Here is a 24,586-nt window from a genome sequence, read left to right as displayed (position 1 = left end):
GGGACCCCATGCCCTGTACCCCGCCAGATTCCTCTGTCCATGAGCTTTCTCAGGCAAGAATACTGCAGTGGGGTGACATTTCATTCTCCAGGGGATCTTCCTGACTCAGGAATCGACTCCACATTGGCAGGTGGATTCTTTACCGATAAGCCACCTGGGACGCCCCAGTATATATTTACCGGGGTTTACAGCAAGAGGTAATTACCTGAAAGTGATATTAGTATGGTCAGAGCTGGGACAGAAAGCACGTGACTTCTGAGAAGCGAAATCAGTAAAAAACCAGGCGGGACTTTTTGAACCAGCAACAACGCAGGGAACAACGGCTGCAGGAGCCTGGACCCCGGCCACCCTGCTTCCCCATCACAGCAACACCTTTTAACTGATACAGGTAAGGTGATGCTCCCGGCTTCCCTCTTGGCAGATGGAAAAGGTTAGGGATAGATTGTCAGTCAACACTTGAGTTCTTATTCTTTCTCTCCCTGTCTCCCCTAAGCCCAGGGGCTGGAGTTGCTAGAAAATTTCCTCCAGCTGGTTGGTTGTTGCATGAGGAGCTCATGTCAGCCATCTCTCTGAGTCCAACAGCCTATTGCTTTGTGGTTATTTCCTGGTTTTTTCCTTTCTCTTCCTCTCCTGCTGTGTCAACCACACAACCATCTTAGAAGCGTGGGGCTGCCTTCCCACCATGGCCCACGTGGGTCCAGGTCATCTGGACTGAGCTCAGAGCTGATGCTTGGGGGACAAAGCATCCTGATGAATCCTATTCAATGAAGTCCTACCTGTTTAGAAGGGACTTTCCTACCCTGCGGCTCATACTTCCAAGGAGCCTCTTCTTTCTAGATATGTAGGAATTTCTCCTTTCCCTTTGTATTCTTTTTGTAAAATTTAATATATGACACATAATAAACACATCTATGTAACATACATGTGCATTGTACAGTAAGATAATATAATGAACAGCCCTGAACCCAACACTCAACCCAAGGATGAACTACCACTGAACTTTCCATCTACCTACTGTGCTACTCACCTCCCACCCAGACATAGGTAACCACCCTCCCAAAGTCTGTTTTTACTGTTCTCTTGATATTTTTAACTTAGTGCCTTATCACATGCATTTATTTTCATTTTATGAAATAGTTATATAACATATTCTGTGTGCCAGCTGCTGTTTTGAACACTTTCAAATATTGTCATTTAATTAGTTCAGTCCACACACCATTCCCATGAGGAATGTGCTATGGTTAATCCCATTTTACAGAAGAGAAAACTAAGGCCCAGACAGAGTAAAATGACTTGCTCAGGGTCATGGAGATAGGAAGAACGGGACAGCTTTCTGGTTCTTAGTGCAAGAGTTTGTCTTGGGCATATATCTAAGGGTGGAATTGTGGGTTATAGGGTATAACAGAGGGTATAGTACCCTCTAGGTCCATCCATGTTGTCAAAAATGGCAATATTTCATTCTTTGTGGCTGAATAATATTCCGTTGTGTACTTATACCAACCACATCTTTATTCATGCCTCTATGGATGAACATTCAGGTAGCTTTCGCGTGTTGGCTATTGTAAATGATGCCACAGTGAACACTGGTGTGCATATATGTCGTTGAATTAGTGCTTTTGTTTTTTTCAGAAGAATACCCAGAATTGAAATTGCTGGATCATACGGCAGTTCTCTTTTTCATTTTTTTAGGCACCTCCACACATTTCTCCACAGCATTTGCACCAACTTGCAATCCCACCAAGAGAACACGAGGGTTCCCTTTTCTCCACACCCTTGCCAATGTTTTTATTTGTTGTCTTTGATGATCACCATTCTGACAGTGGTGGCGTGATATCTCATTGTGGCTTTGATGTGACTTTCCCTCATGATTAACGATGTTGAACATCATTTCACATTTGCTTCATTATTCATGATAAAGAGACGTTGTATTAAAATTTCTTGCTATGATGATGGTTTTATCTCTTTGTTGTTCCTTCAAGCTAAGTGCTAACAAGTTTACAACAATTATAATTTCTGTGTGAATTGACCGTTTATTCTAGGTACTCATTGTATCCCTAATAAATACTTTTTGTCTTAAAATTGCTTTTTCTTTGATATGAATAGACCTTTCCCAGCTTTTCTTTTGGTTAGCTTTTGCCTGGTATATCATTTTTCATTTTTCGACTGTCAAACATTCCACACTCTTACTAATCGGATGTGTCTCATAAACAATGTAGAACTGGGTTTGTGTTTAAATATTTCTAAACTGTAATCTGAGGAACCTCCCTGTGGGTCCAGGTGCTAAGACGTCGAGCTCCCAACACATGGGGCCTGGGTTCCATCCCCGGTCAGGGAACTAGATCTCACATGCCACAACTAAGACTTGGTGCAGCCAAATAAATATATATTTTAAAAATATAATTTGAGATAAAAATTTAGAAATGACTTCCTCTAAACCTGCTAAAAACTGAGTTTAAAAACCTGCATTTTCTTTATATTTGGCCATGCCACACGCATATGGAATATGCATACAGAATGTTTGATCCACGCGCAGGGATCAAACACTTGCCCACGATGTGGAAGCAAAGACTCTTAACGGCTGGAACCCTAGGGAGGTAATAAAAGTCTGCATTTTCAGTAACAATCCACAGCTACAAGAATCCTAACCAAGAAGTTTGCCTTCCAAGGTGGTGTGTTTGAGCTATTTTTCTGTTGTTTTTCAGTCTCTAAGTCGTGTCGACTCTTTTCACCTCCACGGACTATAACACACCAGGCTCCTCTGTCCTCCACTACCTCCATTTGTGGTTTTCTTTAGTAGATTTCGTTTTAGAAGAGCAGCTTTAGGCTTACAGCAAAACTTAGGGGAAGTAGAGACTTGCCACATACCTCCTGTCCCCACACATGCACAGCGTCTCCTGTTATCAACATCCCCCACCAGAGTGGTCCATCTGTTATGATAGACGAACCTGCATTGAAACGTCATTATCACTCAAAGACCGCCAGTGACATTACGGTTCGGTCTTGGTGTGTACCTTCTGTGGGTTTGGACAAATGTGTGCTGACCCCTATGCACCATTGTCATAGCAAACAGAGCAGTTTCTCCGTCCTAAATATCCTCTCTGCACTTTCTGTCCATTCCTCCCTCCCTTTAACCCCTGGCAACCACTAATTCTCCAACCAACCACTCTTCATTCCTAAATTCTCACCTCAGTTCCATCACCTAATATCTTTGTGATTTAGGCAAGTTATTAATTCACCTGAGCCCTAAACTTCCTCAGATGCACAATCAAAATTGGTAGATTTGGGGCGATAATGAGACAATGTATTAAAACCTTAATTTACTCCCTAACAGAGAATAAGCATCGATGAAATGCTACTTTCCTTTTCCTTCCTCTTCCTCTTAGCAACGCGAAATCACATTTAGCTAAGAAAAGAGACAGGAAATAGCTAAGAAAAGAGACAGGAAAGTGCCTGAGGACCCTGTGCATCACCAGAAATCTAAAGGGGGAGGGACAGAGGACAGAGGAGAATGTCCAGCAATCGCCTCCCAACCCTCTTTCCAACTTGGAAAGTCTCTCCCTTGTTGACCCCCATATTGTGTCTTGTGAGATTCGGGGTTCCCCAGATTTGGGGCTTGTAGCAGTGACTGTCCTGTGTGCACACACATCACACACACATGAGCCCCGGGTGCCCACCCCACTCCTCACAGGAGTGTGCCAGGAGGACTAGGTTGTGTCCTGCTTATCAGCTGACTCCTGGCTTCCTCTGCCCAACTTCTTGCAGACCTGTTGCCCTCGGAGGGGGCCTTCCATGTGGCCACCCCAGCACCACTCAGATAATGAGAAGAAATACGGTCATCAGCTGACAGAAGGCTGGGGTTTCGGACCGCAACTGCAAGTCCTCCCCGGCCGCCTCCCTGACCGGCGCCCTTCACCTCTCTGCAACCAGTCCTCAGCTGTTCCTGTGAGCCTGCGGACGCCACTTGAGATGTCCCCTTTAGGTGGCTGGGGAACGCTAACAGCCGTTCTCTCGCTGCTCTGCTGCAGAGGTGAGCCTGGGGCTCTAGACTGGGTGCGTGTCAGCCAAAGGTTAGGGCACCTGTTCCCCTGGTGTTGTGTGGAGAAGGGGGTCCTGGTCCTGAAGTCGCTGAGGCTTTGAGCACAGCGGCTGCCCCCACGGGTGCAGGATCCTATGCAAGCCTGGTTTCCCCAGGACCCCATGACCCCGGGGCAGCAGATGGGGGACCTGGCCTTCACACTTTGGGTTGAACAGGCTGCATAACTTCAGGGTGTGTGGATGTGGCAAGTAGTGGAGACTGATGGGGAGACTAAGGGAGGCTGGGGCTCAAGGGAAAGGGAGGGCACGTCCCAGCTGGTCTTTAGAAGTGACCCAGTGGACAGCAGAAATCAGTGGAGGGCGTCGTCTTCTGCTGAACATAAATTGAAAACGAAGCCCCTTCTGTGTGGTCCAGGGGTCGGTGAAGGAGAATGCCTCCAGGTGCTGAGCACTCTGGTTTGGAAATCCTCTCAGGTGCTTTCATGAGAAGCATGCCTGAAAGGGATTACTAGCCCATTTGACAGATGGAGAAACTGAGGCTCAGAAAAGGAAAGCACTTTGCCCAAGGCCATAGAGATGGCAAACGCGGGATTCAAATGCAGATTTCTCTCTCTCCCTACAGAACCTTTCTCTTTCCCCAGCTGAGGGCTAGGTGGGGGCAAGTGGGTGTTGCTGGCAGAAACACAGGACACAGCACAGGCGCAGCTGGCCTAGATCAGGTCAGCTTCTTGGCCTTCTTCCTTACTGGGCTCCAGCAATCCTGGTGTCTTCTCAGCCAGGGTCTTGGCAGTAGTGGTTATCTGCCCTCTGCAGGTACCAGGCAGCCAAGCTCCCCCCATTTCCTTTCTTCTTTCCTCAAATGTCAGTGTTTCCATAATACCTGAGCACAGCATTGCTCGTGGCAGCCCCACCCCACTCCCTATTTCCTTTCCAGGCACTCTCCACCAATGACAGGCTTGGTAGTTCGCTTGTTTGTGCCTCTGTGTCCTTCGCGGCAGTGTGAGCTCCACAAAGGGAAGCCTTGGTCTTCTTCTGTCTCTGATGGCTCCCCAGAGCCTAGAATGGTGCCTGCCACACAGCCGGTGTTCTACACGGATTTGCAGCAGAGAGGGAAGGAGTGAGGGACGAGCCGAACTCATGGCCATGGGGCCTGAGAGGACAGGATCCCCCTCCATTTCAGGGAGGCTTGAGCAGAGGAGGGGTCATTTGGGCTGGGGGGCGAAGTTCGATTATAATCTCCATGGGGATAGAAGATGTGCATGAGGAAGGCTCACCTGGAGTTGACACGCTGGAAGAGCGGTCAGGGGCAGGGAGACAACTAGGGCGCAGCCCCCTTGGTCTAGACCAGAGGAAGTAATGTCTGAAGAAGGAGAGCGGAGCAGAAGGCACCCGTTGATCAGGGTGCCCACCATGGGCAGCTCCACCAGGCAGGCAGCGGGGGTGTCTGCTGCCCAATGTGTGGTGTCCTTCCAGGTTCTGGTGACAAGTTGTTCGAGAAGCCAGAGCGCCTGATTGTGGGGTCTGGAGATTATCAGTTCATTAATTGTACAGCCAGCTGTACGGACTCCAAGAAACTTGGTCTGGAGACAGACCTAAGCAAGAGTCTCCTCAAGAGCCAGGATCGGTGGAAGCTATTCAAGGTCTTCAACTTCTCCAAGGATGAGGAGCTCCTGTGCAGTTTCACCTGCACCGACAAGCAGACGACGGAAGTTTTCCGCATCACCGTGTTCTGTGAGTGTCACCCACGGGTCTGCTCTGAAATCCACACAGAGCTGCGCTGTCTCTGCTCCTGGGCACTCTCCTATGGCCCCCACCTCCCTGGGTTCCTGGATCCAGGCCACAGGCTCTGAATCTGCTCACACCCTCGCCTGGCCTCCTTGGACCCTGCCAGCAACCGGGAATTTGTGATTTGCTCTGAGGCAGACAATCCAAGCAAGGTTGAGACAAATCTAAAAGTTGTTTCCTACAGTTTCCTCCCAGCTGGGGAGCACCCCCATCACCAGAACAACCCACATCCCGTGAGAAGAAACAGCGACCCAATCAGGAGGGCTGCCACACTCTCCAGTAATCCATTCACCTCCTTGAGAGAAGGTCCTGGTCTTATATCCCCCTGAGGGCCCTTTGAAAATGTGTGACCGTCACACACATGCACACCTGCCCATGGGCCACGGAGACCAGGGAGAGACCGGGTTTCTCTCAGAAGCTCGGCACCCAGCGTATCACTCAGAACTATCATCCATGGAAAAAAATGAGTAGAAAGATGTCCTCAATCTACGATATTATCCTGAGGTAATGGAGGCTAGATATTCTAGTTCAAACATGAACCCAGGGAGATGTTCAGCTGGCCCATTGGCTAAGACTATGCACTCCCAATGCAGGGGACCCAGGTCTGATCCCTGGTCAGGGAACTAGATCCCACATACCACAACTAAGAAAGACCTGACACAACCAAAGAAATTTTTTTTTTAAAAGGAACTAGGGTACCATCGAGTTTAACAGCTTTGTGATACAGATAGCTGTAAACCTGGTTCTGAAAGTTAAGGCAGCTCTGACTCTAGGCCCAGCCTCTGAAGAATCTCACAGTTCATGGCCCCGTTCCACTCAGTCCTTCCTTCTAAGTCTCTGTCAACAAAACTATCCAACTGTTTAATTTTTGAAATTTCTATTGAATTTATGGAGAGGAAAGAGACACAGCCAAAACTTTTATCTTTCTAGCTGACTGAAGAGATTCTGAACCTTTACTTTATGAACACCAGGGCAACTCCTTTCTTGTTCATTCCAGACGTCATCATGTCCCTGAAACTACCACCCAGGACATCCTTCACCCTGAACTGCTTCCTCCTTCCAGCCCCAGGCTACTTCCTGAGAACACTGTCGTCACACGGGATGGTCTGGGCTGGGTGGGGCCTGCCGGAGCTGCACCCCCAGCCTCACCAGACCTCTATTCCGCTTTCCTGCAGACCCTCCAAAGCAAGTGCTGCTGACGCTATCGCCCACCTCAGTGGTCATAGGAACACCGTTCACCATCGAGTGCAGGGTCCCCGCTGTGGCACCCCAGGAATGCCTCACTCTCACCCTGCTCCGCGGTACTGAGATCTTGTGCAATCAGACCTTTGTGGGGACAACCCACTTCCCCCAAGAAGCCGTGGTCACCCATCACACTACAGCTCACAGGGAAGACGGCTACTATAACTTCTCGTGCGAGGCCCAGATGGACCTGCGCTCCCGCGGCGGTGGCCTGGTCCGCAGAGTCTCAGATCCCCAGAGGCTTGAAGTCAAAGGTGAGGGGGAGCCCACAGAGCAGGAGCAGGGACGTTCACTTTCAGCCCCTCAGGGAAGAAAACGCCTTCGCCCCACTCTGCCAGCTCAGGGGCGGCACTCGGGGACATGACACTTGATCCCTGGGGTCCCGGGGGCTCCTTGCGAGTTCCCAGCTTGGATGCCAATTCCTGGCCATGAGAGAGCAGGGTGAAATTAACCAAGTCAAGCTCCTCTCTCTGGCCTTGACCCCTCTCTGCAAAGATAAATTTGACCTGACTGACCCCTAAGGTCCCCTGGAGCCCTGCTCTTTTGTGAATCTAGATGGCCAAGATCCTCTTTGTCTTCAGAGCGTTTGGCAGAAGCTCCCTCATCTCTCGTCAGGAAAAGGCTTGGCCGGGACCACGCCACAGTCCTGAGCATGAGGTCTGGCAGCACATGGCAAGGGGACCATCTGAGTGCATCTGCCCTCATGGTCTCACGGAGGCCGGCTGGTGGCCTGGACCCTGGTCCTCCTTCCCTCTAGTGATAACACCGTTTGCCACCCATCCCTGCACTGCAGACTGACAGCTGGATGCCCAGGGGTGCGTGGTGGGGGACGGGTACATGGCTCCCCCTTGGGCCTGGCGTCTAGACCGGAGGACTTCTGTGACCTCTACCACTTCTCTCCTCAGAGCCTGAGCCCAACAACCAGACGGTGATCATCATCGGGATCGGGATAGGGGCACTGCTCTTGGTTTTGATATCCATCCACCTGTGGAGGTACTGCCGGGAGACAGGTTACAACTGAGTGCCGGCCGCTTAGAAGAGGCTGAGACGGAGCCACCGGGCACAGCCTATGTGAGCAGCGGCCTATGTCTAGCGGCCGCTGGAACTCAGTGTGGCTCCTTAGGCTGCGGTCCAGGCCTGGCTGAGGGCCCATGACAAACAGCCTCAATAGAAACAGCTGTACTCAAACCTGTGCCTTGTGTCTCCTCCTGGGAACGGCCAGGAAGAGGAGTCACCAGGCCTGCCTGAACTTTTGTCTCCACATGTCTACTCAGCCTAGCTCCGCCCTCTCCTTCAGAGGCATTCCTGAGCCCCAGCAAACGCAGGCCCTGCTGTGCCCCCAGGCTGACCCGCCCGGGCACCAGGCACCCACCGTCATCGGCCCCTGAGTGACTGCTTCCTCCTGAGGGAGGTTGGGCAGGCACGTGGGGAGCCAGCTCAGAAGATCCCACCCATCACAGAGTCAATGAGGATAAAGATCTGATGAGCAGAGCAACTCTGGCCTCAGGGATTCTCGGAAGGCTGCTTCAGCGCTCATCTCAAAGATGATATCTCTCTTTCTGATGCTTGCTATAATAAACCTCTTCTTATTTTCTGTGACTTAGGTAGAAGGCCTTTCGTGGTCTCTTCCCAAATAGATCAGTTTAAAACCTTAATCGACAAGGCCCCGGAATGGTGGCACCATATTAGATTATCTTGGATATCGAGTATTTAATCTAAACTTCCCTTGCTAGCATTTTAGTCTGTTTAACAAGTGTGCCTGTGCCTTTGGAGCTCATGTGCATGACTGCTCCTTAACAATAAAACAGTATTGAGAGGCTCCGCACAGAAAGCCCCAATGGGCACAGAACCCTTTATAGGACAAAATGCTTATTAGGAAATATAAGAAATATTGCTTTATAAAACTGTTACTTAGTCTATATTTACTCACTATGTTTTTGCTCTTAATGTATTTAGCCTATATAATGAAAGCATAATAGTTAGAGATTTATATAAATAGAAGTTTAGCTTTAATACAAATAATAAAACAATTGTTGATTTAACTGATGATTCTTACTTAGAGCTGACCTTCAGCTTGCTGTTCTATGATTTATGGAACCACATCCTTTTCTGTTAAGCTCAAGGCATAGGATAGATTACCGAAAACAGGTTTTACCTTGAAACTTTCTGTTGATGAAACTTTCCTGCTGTGCTTGATACAAAAGTGTTCTGGCTGATCAACCCTTATCAATAAAGAGTCACAAGATGTTAGCAGGCCCCGAGGCCAGAAGATGATGTAAACGAAATGAACTAAGGTAGGCAAACGGTGTCGATAAGGGTCAACACTGTTGACCCATTAAACTGATTTGGTATGACTCTACACTTCACATTTGTTCTATGTACCACTAAAGATATAAAAGCTGTCTTGAAAACAGTAAAGTCAGGAGACACTTGGAAACACCGAGACTCACTGTGTCTTCTCATTCGCATCGCCTACGCCGTCCATCCTGAGGGAACCCTGGACCAGCTGGAGCAGGACTCCGGCAGGGCAGAGAGACCCTCTGTTCCCACGTGGCCCTCCAGGACATGGCTCTGACTTCTCTCTTCTGCCAACAGAGCCAGCGTCCAGGGGTAAGTGTAGGGGCCCCAAAGGCTTGGCTCCGGGAGCCTCCCTGCAAGGCCTCCCCCACCACTCTGGGCCTTTAGAGGGCCATGGAATCAAAAGCAGTCCTCGCCTCTTACCTCCAGTTCTGCTATTGGGCCAAATGGAGACCCCGCAGCCCTGGTCATCCAGAGACGGGGAGAGGAGGAGGTCGAGGGAGGGCTCCATCTCCCAGGCCTGTGGCAGCCAGGGCAGTGATCAATGGGACAGGGTTGGCCTTTCATGTGGCTTCTGGGGCTTGGAAGGGGCTCTAAGGGGCTCTCACCCGGATCAGAGATCAGGCTGGTTCAAGATCTCCATGTGGTGGAGACAGGGCTCATTCTCCCCGGGGAGAGGGCGTGGTTGGGGATGGGAGGTTAGGAAGTGTTGCCAGGGGTAGAAAGGTGTTGGCAGGCAAGAGAGGGACACGGGGGCTCCAGGGCTGTGTGCAGCTCCGTGATCTAGCCGGTGTGGGCCCCAGGGCTGCAGTCTGTTCTCATATCATGAGGCTCTCAACATCGTAGTGTTATAGCCACGCGTTTTGGGAAACAAACTCACTCAGAAGGACAATGCAGGTAATGGAGGGCAGTTTATTACACCGGCGGGCCCAAGGCAGAGTCTCCTCTTAGCCAAGGACCCCGACTTGCATTTGTGAAAATCTTTTATACCCCATGTGTACGTATCCGAACTCACCACCCCAAATTCCTTGAGACTTACATAAACAAAGGAAGGGTAAATACAATCACAATAATCTCATCATTTAGGTGTTATGTGTTCAAACAGTTAAACAATTGGCCAATAATCAATAAGCCCGAGGTTACACTCCCATAGGTACAGAAAAATTTACAGCCTGTCGAGAGACAGGGGTGATTAGTGTATGTTTTGTCTTAGGCGATGAGTAACCTGGATACGATCTTCAAGGTTACCCTGTCCGGAGGGGGTCTTATCCTTCTATTGTCGTTTTCACAGGCACTAGGCACAGAGTTCAGAGTCCATTAGAGAGGTGGCCGAGCATGATCAGCACCAAAAGGCCTAAGATGGGGTCCAGGCCCCAGGAATTCCTTCTTCAGTAGTAGTGAGAGAGTCAATTCCTAGGCAGCTTGATAAGAAGTCTGGGTTCCCCAAGGAGGAGGAACAAGGGCCCTGAAATTCTCAAGGAAGAGGAAAGAACAAACATCTTTTTCTCTCTGCATTCCTTAGTCTTAGTCACATGGTGTTGGTGGTTTAGTCGCTAAGTCGTGTCCGACTCTTGCGACCTCGTGGACTGTAGCCCGCGAGGCTCCTCTGTCCATGAGATTCTCCACTCAAGAAGCAAGAATACTGGAATGGGTTGCCATTTCCTTCTCCAGGGGATCTTCCGGACCCAGGAATCGAACCCAGGTCTCCCGCATTGCAGGCAGATTCTTTCCCAACTGAGCTATAAGGGAAACTCTTAGTCACATAAAATGCTTTTTTCTTTAAGCCCAGCAACTGATGATTACAACAAACAACTCAGTTTAAACTCTGTACTGAGGATTATATAACAACAATGTATTCTGCTTGAGGACAGTTTCTCCTTCCTGAAAACCTCTGGGCTAATCCTGTTATTTTAAAATGTAAATTATGGGAGTGGGTCTAGTAACATCTTTACTACCTAAAGACATTCTTTTGATTTATTGTAATAACTAATTTACAAAGCATATAACTCCCTTGCTGACACTAGCGAGGGGGGCACTCTCCATTCCCCTTCTGATGTCTGTGTCAGAAGCTTTCTCTGTCCTTTTCCTACTTTAATAAAACTCTGCTACACAAAAGCTCTTGAGTGATCAACGATCAAGCCTGGTCTCTGGTACCTAAGCTAAATCTTCTTGGGAGATCACGAGTCTGACACCGTTCACTGTAAGCTATCGGTAGTCTGGGGGGAGAAGCACCCTCACCATGACTGCCCCCTGCCTCAGTGGACCCCAAGAAAGAAAAGTTAAGGGGACAGAACCCTCGTCTGTGCTGATGATAATAGGACCGACCCCCACTGCCCTAGGGCACGTGGCCCTTCCAGCATTCCCATCTATCCCTTGGCCTGGGCGCTGCTGACCACGCACCCAGTCCCTACCTGAAGGCCAGGATACATCTGCACCCACAGTTCCCGCGGCACTGGTGCGTGGGTGTGGGGGCACGGCTCTCCTGAGATGGAGAAGAGAAAAGTGATCCCCCATCAGAGTTCCTGGGGTGGCCTCAGCAATTTCACCCACAGGTCTCCCCACACCACCCCTGGCCCCTGGCTACCTCTTTCAACCCCAGGGCAAGGCCCTGACAGCACCCAGACCCCCAGGCTCACTGAAGCTTCCCTTTTCTCAGATGCTGGATGGTGGTGCTGAACCGTGGTCAAGTCCTGCAAGCTTGGTTGCTGTAGGGGAGGGGATGGAGAGGGCCTGGCCTGGGGAGCAGGGGGCTCAGGCCAGGCACTGGGCAGGACAGGTAGTGATGGTGGAAAACCAGAGGCCCCTCCTCCTGGGGTTCCACCTCCTCCTCCTGTTAACCCTCCAGGGAGACCTGGGGACTGTGCACATGGAAGGGGACACAGTGTCAGACTCTCCCTGCCCCTGGCCCTTTCCGTGCTGTGCTCAGGCGCTTCAGTCTGTCCGACACTTTGTAACCCCATGAACTGTAGCTCGCCAGGCTTGTCTGTCCATGGGATTCTCCAGGCAAGAATATGGAATGGGTTGCCATTCCCTCCTTTGGGGGATCTTTCTGACCCAGTGATCGAACCTGAGCCTCCTGCATCTCCTGCATTGGCAGGGGGACTCTTCACCACTTGGCCACTGGGAAAGCCCTGTCTTGGTCCCAGACATGATCTAATTTGTGTCTTTGCTAAGCCAGGACTTTCATTGGTAGGCTCGGAGCGGCAGGCCTGTGAGAGCAAAACCTCTGCTTGTGGGTGAGCCCAGCTGGCTGCCTAGCACCCAGGTCTGAAACTCTGCCTGTTTGTAGAAAGCTACTCTGCAGGGGAGGGTTTTTTTTTTAATTGTTAGGTGAAGTGGCATATGTGAAGAGATCTCAGAACACAATCATTCTTAGTTGTAAGTAGAAGAACCACAGGGTGGTTGGACATGTCAAATACAGGGAAGACCTTGCTCCCTGATGTTGACAAGCCTCCTGCAGGGGTTCAGTGGGCAGCTCATCCTGAATGTGTCTTGTTCATCAAAGACCCCCAGCAGCACAGAAACCAGAAATCCAAAGAAAGGGTGCAGAGGGAATTCCCTGCTGGTCCAGTGATTAATAGCAGTTTCACAGCCATGACCCAAGCTTCATTCCTGGTTGAGGAACTAAGATCCCCAACCAGGGGATCTTCAGCATCTATGGCCTCAACTGTCTTGGTCCCTTGCATGCAAGCATGCATGCTCAGTCATGTCCCACTCTTTGGGACCCCATGCACTGTACCCCGCCAGATTCCTCTGTCCATGAGATTTCCCGGGCAAGAATACTGCAGTGGGGTGTCATTTCATTCTCCAGGGGATCTTCCTGGATCAGGAATCGGCTCCACATGGGCAGGTGGATTCTTCACCGAGAAGCCACCTGGGAAGCCCCAGTATATATTTACCAGGTTTTAGAGCAAGCGGTAATAAACTGAAAGTGATGTTAGTATGAGGTCAGAGCTGGGACAGGAAGCACGTGACTTCTGAGAGGGGAAATCAGTCAAAACCAGACGACAGTCGTTGAACCAGCAGCAACCCAGGGAACAACGGCTGCTGGAGGCTGGACCCCGGCCACCCTGCTTCCCCATCACAACACCTGTTAGCTGATACAGGTAAGGAGATGCTCCCGGCTTCCCTCTTGGCAGATGGAAGGTGCTTGGGATAGATTTTCAGTCAACACTTGAGTTCTTGTTCTCTCTCTCCCTGCCTCCCCATAAGCCCAGGGACTGGTGTTGCTACAAAATTTCTTCCAGCTGCTTGGTTGTTGCATGAGGAGCTCATGTCAGCCATCTCTCTGAGTCCAACAGCCTATTGCTTTGTGGTTATTTCCTGGTTTTGTCCTTTCTCTTCCTCTCCTGCTCTGTCAACCACACAACCATCTTAGAAGCGTGGGGCTGCCTTCCCACCAAGGCTCACGTGGGTCCAGGTCATCTGGACTGAGCTCAGAGCTGACGCTTAGGGGACAAGTATAGTCCTTAGCCTCTTGGGGTCACACCCAAGGTTCCTGATGAATCCTATTCAATGAAGTCCTATGTGGTTAGAAGGGATTTTCCTACTCTCTGGCTCATAGTCTCAAGGAGCCTCTTCTTTCTAGATATGTAGGAATTTCTCTTTTCCCTTTGTATTCTTTTGGAAAATTTACTATGTGACACATAATGAACACATCTACGTAACATGCCTGTGTATTGTACAGTAAGATAATACAATGAACAGCCCTGAACCCAACACTCAACCCAAAGATGAACTACCACTAAACTTTCCATCTACCTACTGTGCTACTCACCTCCCACCCAGACATAGATAACCACCCTCCCAAAGTCTGTTTCTATTGTTCTCTTGATATTTTTAATTTAGTGCCTTATCACATACATTTATTTTCATTTTATGAAATAGTTATATAACATATTCTGTGTGCCAGCTGCTGTTTTCAACACTTATAAATATTGTCATTTAATTAGTTTAATCCACACACCATTCCCATAAGGAATGTGCTATGGTTAATCCCATTTTACAGAAGAGAAAACTGAGGCCCAGAGAGATTAAAATGACTTGCTCAGTGTCATAGAGATAGGAAGAACGGGACAGGTTTCCGGTTCTTAGGGCAAGAGTTTCTCTAATGCATATATCTAACGGTGGAATTGTGGGTTATAGGGTGTAACAGAGGGTATAATACCCTCTAGGTCCATCCATGTTGTCAAAAATGGCAATATTTCATTCTTTGTCGCTGAATAATATTCCGTTGTGTACTTTTACCAACCACATCTTTATTCATGCATCTATGGATGAACATTCAGTTGGCTTTCGCATGTTGGCTATTGTAAATGCTGCCACAGTGAACACTGGTGTGCATATATGTCGCTTTTGTTTTCTTCAGGAGATTACCCAGAATTGAAATTGCTGGATCATACGGCAGTTCTATTTTTCATTTTTTCAGGCACCTCCACACTTTTCCCCACAGCATTTGCACGAATTTACAATCCCACCGAGAGTACACGAGGGCTCCCTCTTCTCCACAACTTTGCCAATGTTTTTATTTGTTGTCTTTGATGATCACCATTCTGACAGTGGCGGGGTGATATCTCATTGTGGCTTTGATGTGACTTTCCCTCATGATTAATGATGTTGAGATCTTTTTGCATTTGCTTCATTATTCATGATAGAGAGATGTTGTATTAAAATTTCTTGCTATGATGATGGTTTTATCTCTTTGTTGTTCCTTCAAGCTACGTGCTTAGAAGTTTACAAAAATTATAATTTCTGTATGAATTGACCGTTTAATCTAGGTACTCATTGTATCCCTAATAAATATTTTTGTCTTCAATTCCTTTTTCTTTGATATGAATAGACCTTTCCCAGCTTTTCTTTTGGTTAGCTTTTGCCTGGTATATCTTTTTTCATTTTTCAACTGTCCACCATTCCACACACTTACTCATCGGATGTGTCTCATAAATAATGTAGAACTGGGTTTTGTGCTTAAATATTTTTGAAGTGTAATCTGAGGAACCTCCCTGGTGGTCCAGGGGCTAAGATTTCGAGCTCCCAATGCATGGGGCCTGGGTTCCATCCCTGGCAACGGAACTAGATCCCACATGCCAGAACTAAGACTTGGTGCAGCCAAGTAAATACATACATATTATTAAAATGTAATCTGACATGAGAATTTAGAAAGGACTGTGACCATGACTTCCTCTAAACCTGCTAAAAACTGAGTTTAAAAACCTTCATTTTCTTTATATTTGGCCATGCCACACGCATATGGAATATGCATATGGAATCTTTGTTCCATGACCAGGGATCAAACACTTGCCCATGATGTGGAAGCAAAGAGTCTTAACGACTGGAACCGCAAGGAAGTTATAAAAGCCTGCATTTTCAGCAACAATCCATAGCTGACAAGAATACTAATCAAGAAGGTTGCCTTCCAAGGTGGTGTGTTTGAGCTGTTTTTCTGTTGTTTTTCAGTCTCTAAGTCGTGTCGACTCTTTTCACCTCCATGGACTATAACATACCAGGCTCCTCTGTCCTCCACTATCTCCATTTTTTTTTTAGTAGATTTATTTTTAGAAGAGCAGCTTTAGGCTTACAGCAAAACTTAGGGGAAGTAGAGACTTGCCACATATCTCCTCTCCCCACAAATGCACAGCCTCTCCTGTTCTCAGCATCCCCCACCAGAGTGGTCCATTTGTTATGATTGACAAACCTGCATTGACACGTCATTATCACCCAAAGACCCCCGTTGACATTACGGTTCGGTCTTGGTGTGTACCTTCTGTGGGTTTGGACAAATGTGTACTGACACCTATGCACCATTGTCGTAGCAAACAGAGCAGTTTCTCCTTCCTGAATATCCTCTCTGCAATTTCTGTCCATTTCTCCCTCCATTTAATCCCTGGCAACTACCAATTCTCCAACCAACCACTCTTCATTCCTAAATTCTCACCTCAGTTCCATCACCTAATATCTTTGTGATTCAGGCAAGCTATTAATTCACCTGAGCCCTGAACTTCCTCAGATGCACAATGAAAATTGGTAGATTTGGGGCGATAATGAGACAATGTATTAAAACCTTAATTTAGTCCCTAACAGAGAATAGGCATCAATGAAATGTTAGATTCCTTTTCCTTCCTCCTTGTCTTAGCAACATGAAATCACATTTAGCTAAGAAAAGAGACAGGAAAGTGCCTGGGGACCCTGTGCATCACCAGAAATCTACAGGGGGAGGGGCAGAGGACAGAGCAGAACGTCCAGCGATAGCCTCCCAACCCTCTTTCCAACTTGGAAAGTCCCTCCCTTGTTGACCCCAATACTGTGCCCTGTGAGATTCGGGGTTCCCCAGATTTGGGGCATGTAGCGGTGACTGTCCTGCGTGCATACATATCACACACACATGAGCCCCGGGTGCCTGCCCCACCCCTCACAGCAGTGTGCTAGGAGGACTAGGTTATGTCCCGCTTATCAGCTGACTCCTGGCTTCCTCTGCCCAGCTTCTTGCAGACCTGTTGCCCTTGGAGCTGGCTTTCCATGTGGCCTCCCCAAGACCACTCAGATAATGAGAGGAAATACGGTCATCAGCTGACAGAAGGCTGGGGGTTCCGGACTGCAGCGACAAGTCCTCCCCGGCCGCCTCCCTGACCGGCGCCCTTCATCTCTCTGCAGGCAGTCCTCAGCTGTTCCTGTGAGCCTGCGGATGGCACACAAGATGTCCCATTTAGGTTGCTGGGCAGCTCTCACAGCCTTTCTCTCGCTGCTCTGCTGCCGAGGTGAGCCTGGGGCTCTAGACTGGGTGCATGTCAGCCAGAGGTTAGGGCGCCTGTTCCCCTGGTGTTGTGTGGAGACAGGGGGTCCTGGTCCCGAAGTCGCTGAGGCTTTGAGCAGAGCAGCAGCCCCCAAGGGTGCGGGATGCTATGCAAGCCTGGTTTCCCCAGGACCCCATGACCCCGGGGCAGCAGATGGGGAACCTGGCCTTCACACTTTGGGTTGAACAGGCTCCATAACTTCAGGGTGTGTGGATGTGGCAAGTAGTGGAGACTGATGGGGAGATAGAGGGAGGCTGTGGCTCAAGGGAAAGTGAGGGCACGTCCCAGCTGGTCTTCAGAGGTGACCCAGTGGACAGCAGAGGTCAGTGGAGGGCGTCATCTTCCACTGACCATCAAAGTGAAAACGAAGCCCCTTCTGCGTTGTCCAGGGGACGGTGAAGGAGAATGCCTCCAGGTGCTGAGCACTCTGGTTTGGAAATCCTCTCAGGTGCTTTCATGACAACCATGCCCGAAAGGGACTACTAGGCCATTTGACAGATGGAGAAACTGAGGCTCAGAAAGGGAAGCACTTTGCCAAGGCCACAGAGTTGCCAAACGCGGGATTCAAATGCAGATCTCTCTCTCTCCCTACAGAACCTTTCTCTTTCCCCAGCTGAGGGCTAGGTGGGGGCGAGTGGGTGTTGCTGACAGAAACACAGGACACAGCACAGGCCCAGCTGGCTGGATCAGTTGAGATTCATGGCCTTCTTCCTTACTGAGCTCCAGGCATCCTGGTGTCTTCTCCGCCAGGGTCTTGGCTCCGATGGTTTTCTGACCTCTGCAGATACCTGGCAGCCAAGCTCCCCCCATTTCCTTCCTCCTTTCCTCAGATGTCAGTGTTGCCATGAAACCTGAGCACAGCATTGCACGTGGCAGCCCCACCCCACTCCCTATGTCCTTTCCCAGGCACTCTCCACCAATGACAGGTTTGTTCACTTGTTAGTTCCTCTGTGTCCTTCGCGGCAGTGTGAGCTCCACAAGGGGAAGCCTTGGTCTTCTTCTGTCTCTGATGGCTCCCCAGAGCCTAGAATGGTGCCTGCCACACAGCCGGTGTTCTACAAGGATTTGCAGAAGAGAGGGAAGGAGTGAGGGAGGAACCGAACTCATGGACACGGGGCCTGAGAAGACATGATCCCCCTCCATTTCAGGGAGGCTTTAGCAGAGGAGGGGTCATTTGGGCTGCGGGGCGAAATTCGATTATAATCTCCATGGGGATAGAAGATGTGCATGAGGAAGGCTCACCTGGAGTTGACAAGCGGGAAGAGCGGTCAGGGGCAGGGAGACAACTAGGGCACAGCCCCCTTGGTCTAGACCAGAGGCAATAATGTCTGAACAAGGAGAGAGGAGCAGAAGGGACCCCTTGATCAGAGTGCCCACCATGGGCAACTCCACCGGGCAGGTCAGCGGGGGTGTCTGCTGCCCAATGTGTTCTGTCCTTCCAGGGTCTGGTGAGAAGTTGTTCAAGGAGCCGGAGCACCTGATGGTGAGGTCTGGAGATTCTCAGTTCATTAATTGTACTGCCAGTTGTCCAGACCCCAAGAAACTTGGTCTGGAGACACACCTAAACAAGACTCTCCTTGAGAGCCAGTCTCAGTGGAAGCTATTCAAGGTCTTCAACATCTCCAAGGATGAGGAGCTCCTGTGCAGTTTCACCTGCGCCGGCAAGCAGACGTTGAAAGTTTTCAGCATCACCGTGTTCTGTGAGTGTCTCCCACGGGCCCTGCTCTGCAAACCCACACAGAGCTGCGCTGTCTCTGCTCCTGGGCCCTCTCCTATGGCCCCCACCTCTCTGGGCTCCTGGATCCAGGCAACAGGCTCAGAATCTGCTCACACCCTCCCCTGGCCTCCTTGAACCCTGCCAGCAACCGAGATTTTGAGATTTGCTCAGAAGCAGACACCCAGGCAAGGTTTAGACAAATCTAAAAGTCGTTTCCCACCGTCTCCTCCCAGCTGGGGAGCACCCCCATCACCAGAACAACCCACATCCGATGACAAGCAACAGGGACCCCATTAGGAGGGCTAGCACACTCTCCAGTAATCCATTCACCTCCTGGAGAGAAGGTTGTGCTCTTATCTCCCCCTGAGGGCCCTTTGCAAATGTGTGACCATCACACACATACACACCTGCCCACGGGCCACGGAGACCATGGAGAGACCGCGTTTCTCTTGGAAGCTCGGCTCCCAGGATATCGCTCAGAACTATCATCAGTGGATCAAATGAGTAGAAAGATGTCCTCAATCTACCATACTATCCTGAGGTAATGTAGGCTAGATATTCTAGTTCAAAAATGAACCCACAGAGATGTCCTGATGGTCCAGTGGCTAAGACTATGCACTCCCAATGCAGGGGACCCAGGTTTGATCCCTGGTCAGGGAACTAGATCTCATATACCACCACTAAGAAAGACCTGAGAAAACCAAAGAAATTGTTTTTTAAAGGAACTAGGGTACCATAGAGTTTAATAGCTAAGGATAGAGATAACTCTAAACCTGATTCTAAAAATCAAGGCAGCTCTGACTCTAGGCCCTGCCTCTGAAGAATCATGAAGAATTCATGGCCTCGTTCCAGAGAGTCCTCCCTTCTTAATCTCTCTCAACAAAACTGTCCAACAGTTTAATTTTTGAAGTTTCTATTGAATTTATGGAGAGGAAAGAGACACAACCAAAACTTTTATCTTTCTAGTTGACTGAACAGATTCTGAACCTTTTCTCTGTAGATTCCAGGTCACCTCCTTTCATGTCCATTTCAGAAGTCATCATGTCCCTGAAAGTACCACCCAGGACATCCTTCACCTGAACTGCTTCCTCCTTCCAGCCCCAGGCTACTTCCTGAGAACACTGTCGTCACAGGGGATGGTCTGGGCTGGGTGGGGCCTGCCGGAGCTGCACCCCCAGCCTCACCAGACCTCCATTCCGCTTTCCTGCAGACCCTCCAAAGCAAGTGCTGCTGACGCTGTCGCCCACCTCAGTGGTCATAGGGACACCGTTCACCATCGAGTGTAGGGTCCCCGCTGTGGCACCCCAGGAATGCCTCACTCTCACCCTGCTCCGTGGTACTGAGATCTTGTGCAATCAGACCTTTGTGGGGACAACCCTTTCCCCCCAAGAAGCCTTGGTCACCCATCACACCACAGCTCACAGGGAAGACGGCTACTATAATTTCTCGTGCGAGGCCCAGATGGACCTGCGCTCTCGCGGAGGTGGCCTGGTCCACAGGGTCTCAGATCCCCAGAGGCTTGATGTCAAAGGTGAGAGGGAGCCCATAGATCAGGAGCAGGGACATTCAGTTTCAGCCCCTCAGGGGAAGAAAACGCCTTCGCCCCACCCTCTGCCAGCTCAGGGACGGCACTCGGGGAAATGACACTTGATCCCTGGGGTTCCCGGGAGCTCCTTGCGAGTTCCCAGCTTGGATGCCAGTTCCTGGCCATGAGTGAGCTGGGTGACCTTAACCAAGTCAAGCTCCTCTCTCTGGCCTTGACCCCTCTCTGCAAAGATAAATTTGACCTGACTGACCCCTAAGATCCCCTGGAGCCCTGTTCTTCTGTGACTCTAGATGTCCAAGATCCTCTTTGTCTTCAGAGAGTTTGACAGAAGCTCCCTCATCTCTGCCCAGGGAGGGGCTTGGCCGGGACCAGGCCACAGTCCTGACCATGAGGTCCAGACCATGGCAAGGAACCATCTGAGTGCATCTGCCCTCATGGTCTCACAGAGGCCAGCTGGTGGCCTGGACCCCGGCTCTCCTTCCCTCTAGTGATAACACCGTTTGCCACCCATCCCTGCACTGCAGACTGACAGCTGGATGCCCAGGGGTGGGGGTGTGTGTGACGGGTAGCTGGCTGCCCCCCTTGGCCCTGGCATCTAGTACGGAGGAATTCTCTGACCTCAACCCCTTCCCTCCCCAGGGGTGCGGGGGTGGGTGACGGGTGGATGACTGCCCCCCTTGGGCCTGGCATCTAGGACGAGAGGACTTCTGTGACCTCTACCCCTTCCCTCCCCAGGGGTTGGGTGGTGGGTGACGGGTGGATAGCTGCCCCCTTGGGCCTGGTATCTAGGACGCGAGGACTTCTGTGACCTCTACCCCTTCCCTTCCCAGGGGTGGGGGGGTGGGTGTCAGGTGGATAGCTGCCCCCTTCGGCCTGGCATCTAGGACGGGAGGACTTCGGTGACCTCTACCCCTTCTCTCCCCAGAGCCCGAGCCCAACAACCAGACGGTGATCATCATCGGGATCGTGATAGTGGCGCTTTTCTTGTTTGTGACATCCGTCTTCCTGTGGAGGTACTGCCGGGAGACAGGTAACAACTGTGTGCCAGCTGCTTAGAAAGGCTGAGACGGAGCCACCGGGCACAGCCTATGTGAGCAGCGTGGCCACTGTCATGGCGGCCACTGGAACTCAGCGTGGCTCCTTCGGCTGCGGTCCAGGCCTGGCTGAGGGCCCATGACAAACAGCCTCAATACAAACAGCCGGACTCAACCCTGTGCCTCGTGTCTCCTCCTGGGAACGGCCAGGAAGGGGAGCCACCAGGCCTGCCTGAACTTCTGGCTCCACAGGTCTCCTCAGCCTCCCTCCGTCCTCTCCGTCAGAGGCGTTCCTGAGCCCCAGCAAACCCAGGCCCTGCTGTGCCCCCAGGCTGACCCGCCCGAGCACAAGGCACCCACTCTCATCAGCCCCTGCGTGACTCCTTCCTCCTGCAGGAGGGTGGGCAGCAACGCCCTGGCCCAGAGGGGCAGAGAGACCCTCTGTTCCCACGTGGCCCTCCAGGACATGGCTCTGACTTCTCTCTTCTGCCAACAGAGCCAGCGTCCAGGGGTGAGTGTGGGGGCCCCTGTGGCTTGGCTCCGGGAACCTCCTCGCAAGGCCTCCCCCGCCACTCTGGGCCTTCGGAGAGCCATGGAATGAAAAGCAGTCCTCGCCTCTTACCTCCAGTTCTGTTATTCGGCCTAATGGAGAGCCCGAAGTCCTGGTCATCCAGAGACAGGGGGGAGAGGAGGAGGTCGAGGGAGGGCTCCATCTCCCAGCGGGGGCAGCGATCAATGGGACAGGGTTGGCCTTTCATGTGGCTTCTGGGGCCTGGACGGGGCTCTTAGGGGCTCTCACCCGGATCAGAGATCAGGTTGGTTCAAGGTCTCCGTGTGGTAGAGACGGGCCTCATTCACCCGAGAGAGGGCCTCGTTGGAGATGGGAGGATAGGAAGTGTTGCCAGGGGTAGAAAGGGGTTGGCCGGCATGAGAGGGACACGGGGGCTCCAGGGCTGTGTGCAGCTCCATGATCTAGCTGGTGTGGGCCCAGGGCTGCTGTCTGTTCTCATATCATGAGGCTCTCAACATCGTAGTGTTATAGCCATGTGTTTCGGGAAACAAACTCACTCAGAAGGACAATGCAGGTAATGGAGGGCAGTTTATTACGCCGGTGGGCCCAAGGCAGAGTCTCCTCTTAGCCAAGGACCCGGACTTGCATTTGTGAAAATCTTTTATACCCCATGTGTATGTGTCTGAACTCACCACCCCAAATTCCTTGAGACTTACATAAACAAAGGAAGGGTAAATACAATCACAATAATCTCATCATTTAGGTGTTATGTGTTCAAACAGTTAAACAATTGGCCAATAATCAATAAGCCCGAGGTTACACTCCCATAGGTACAGAAAAATTTACAGCCTGTCGAGAGACAGGGGTGATTAGTGTATGTTTTGTCTTAGGCGATGAGTAACCTGGATACGATCTTCAAGGTTCCCCTGTCCGGAGGGGGTCTTATCCTTCTATTGTCGTTTTCACAGGCACTAGGCACAGAGTTCAGAGTCCATTAGAGAGGTGGCCAAGCATGATCAGCACCAAAAGGCCTAAGATGGGGTCCAGGCCCCAGGAATTCCTTCTTCAGTAGTAGTGAGAGAGTCAATTCCTAGGCAGCTTGATAAGAAGTCTGGGTTCCCCAAGGAGGAGGAACAAGGGCCCTGAAATTCTCAAGGAGGAGGAAAGAACAAACATCTTTTTCTCTCTGCATTCCTTAGTCTTAGTCACATGGTGTTGGTGGTTTAGTCACTAAGCCGTGTCCAACTCTCGGGACCTCATGGACTGTAGCCCGCCAGGGTCCTCTGTCCATGAGATTCTCCACTCAAGAAGCAAGAATACTGGAATGGGTTGCCATTTCCTTCTCCAGGGGATCTTCCTGACCGAGGAATTGAACCCAGGTCTCCCGCATTGCAGGCAGATTCTTTCCCAACTGAGCTATAAGGGAAACCCTTAGTCACATAAGATGCTTTTTTCTTTAAGCCCAGGAACTGATGATTACAACAAAGAACTCAGTTTAAACTCTGTACTGAGGATTATATAACAACAATGTATCCTGCTTGAGGACAGTTTCTCCTTCCTGAAAACCTTTGGGCTAATCCTGTTATTTTAAAATGTAAATTATGGGAGTGGGTCTAGTAAGACCTTAACAACCTAAAGACATTCTTTTGACTTATTGTAATAACTAATTTACAAAGTATATAACTCCTTGCTAACACTAGCAAGGGGGGCATTCTCCATTCCCCTTCTGATGTCTGTGTCAGAAGCTTTCTCTGTCCTTTTCCTACTTTAATAAAACTCTGCTACACAAAAGCTATTGAGTGATCAAGCCTGGTCTCTGGTACCTAAGCTAAATCTTCTTGGGAGATCACGAGTCGGACACCGTTCACTGTAAGCTATCGGTAGTCTGGGGGGAGAAGCACCCTCACCATGACTGCCCCCTGCCTCAGTGGACCCCAAGGAAGGTAAGTTAGGGGGACAGAACCCTCGTCTCTGCTGATGATAATAGGACCGCCCCCCACCGCCCTAGGGCACGTGGCCCTTCCAGCATTCCCATCTATCCCTTGGCCTGGGCCCTGCTGACCACCCACCTGGTCCTTACCTGAAGCCCAGGATACATCTGCACCCACAGTTCCCGTGGCACTGGTGCGTGGGGTTGGGGCACGGCTCTGCTGAGATGGAGAAGAGAAAAGTGATCCCCCATCAGAGTTCCTGGAGTGGCCTCAGCAATTTCACCCACAGGTCTCCCCACACCACCCCTGACCCCTGGCTACCTCTTTCAACCCCAGGGCAAGGCGCTGACAGCACCCAGACCCCCAGGCTCACTGATGCTCCCCTTTTCTCAGATGCTGGATGGTGGTGCTGAACCGCGGTCAGACCTGCAAGCAGGGTTGCTGTAGGGGAGGGGAAGGAGAGAGACTGGCCAGGGGAGCAGGGGGCTCAGGCCAGGCACTGGGCAGGGCAGGTAGTGATGGTGGAAAACCAGAGGCCCCTCCTCCTGGGGTTCCGACTCCTCCTCCTGTTGACCCTCCAGGGAGACCTGAGGACTGTGTACATGGAAGGGGACACAGTGTCAGACTCTCCCTGCCCCTGGCCCTTTCCGTGCTGTGCTCAGTCGCTTCAGACTTGTATGACTTTTTGCAACCCCAT

The 24,586-nt window shown here is 50.6% G+C and overlaps 2 protein-coding genes across 2 annotated transcripts; both read left to right on the top strand.

Annotated features, from left to right (window-relative positions):
• Nucleotides 1-295: 295 nt before the first annotated feature.
• Nucleotides 296-9,507, top strand: LOC145541132 (intercellular adhesion molecule 2-like). Its single transcript, XM_081576754.1, has 5 exons — nucleotides 296-388; nucleotides 3,763-4,027; nucleotides 5,509-5,766; nucleotides 6,996-7,316; nucleotides 7,968-9,507. Exons 2-5 carry the CDS (start codon nucleotides 3,790-3,792, stop codon nucleotides 8,081-8,083), a joined length of 933 nt encoding a protein of 310 aa, XP_081432880.1. The 5' UTR covers nucleotides 296-388; nucleotides 3,763-3,789; the 3' UTR covers nucleotides 8,084-9,507.
• A 3,845-nt stretch (nucleotides 9,508-13,352) lies between these two features.
• Nucleotides 13,353-23,749, top strand: LOC145541130 (intercellular adhesion molecule 2-like). Its single transcript, XM_081576747.1, has 6 exons — nucleotides 13,353-13,466; nucleotides 17,011-17,114; nucleotides 18,593-18,850; nucleotides 20,078-20,398; nucleotides 21,339-21,420; nucleotides 22,832-23,749. The coding sequence occupies exons 2-6, from the start codon at nucleotides 17,042-17,044 to the stop codon at nucleotides 22,857-22,859; spliced, it is 762 nt and encodes a 253-aa protein (XP_081432873.1). The 5' UTR covers nucleotides 13,353-13,466; nucleotides 17,011-17,041; the 3' UTR covers nucleotides 22,860-23,749.
• Nucleotides 23,750-24,586: the final 837 nt, after the last annotated feature.

The sequence above is a fragment of the Giraffa tippelskirchi genome, chromosome 3 (genome assembly GCF_054371585.1).
Source record: "Giraffa tippelskirchi isolate mGirTip1 chromosome 3, T2T-mGirTip1v1.2.pri, whole genome shotgun sequence".
Lineage (NCBI taxonomy): Eukaryota > Metazoa > Chordata > Mammalia > Artiodactyla > Giraffidae > Giraffa > Giraffa tippelskirchi.
Note: the sequence above shows the minus strand (reverse complement) of the source record. Positions and strands in the feature narration are given on the sequence as shown.

Excerpts from the sequence above, each read along its gene's own strand:
- LOC145541132 (XM_081576754.1), top strand. The coding sequence starts at position 3,790 with ATGTGGCCACCCCAGCACCACTCAGATAATGAGAAGAAATACGGTCAT. Across the intron at positions 4,028-5,508 it reads CTCGCTGCTCTGCTGCAGAG|GTTCTGGTGACAAGTTGTTC; the intron begins GTGAGCCTGGGG and ends GTGTCCTTCCAG. Across the intron at positions 5,767-6,995 it reads TTTCCGCATCACCGTGTTCT|ACCCTCCAAAGCAAGTGCTG; the intron begins GTGAGTGTCACC and ends GCTTTCCTGCAG.
- LOC145541130 (XM_081576747.1), top strand. The coding sequence starts at position 17,042 with ATGGCACACAAGATGTCCCATTTAGGTTGCTGGGCAGCTCTCACAGCC. Across the intron at positions 17,115-18,592 it reads CTCGCTGCTCTGCTGCCGAG|GGTCTGGTGAGAAGTTGTTC; the intron begins GTGAGCCTGGGG and ends CTGTCCTTCCAG. Across the intron at positions 18,851-20,077 it reads TTTCAGCATCACCGTGTTCT|ACCCTCCAAAGCAAGTGCTG; the intron begins GTGAGTGTCTCC and ends GCTTTCCTGCAG.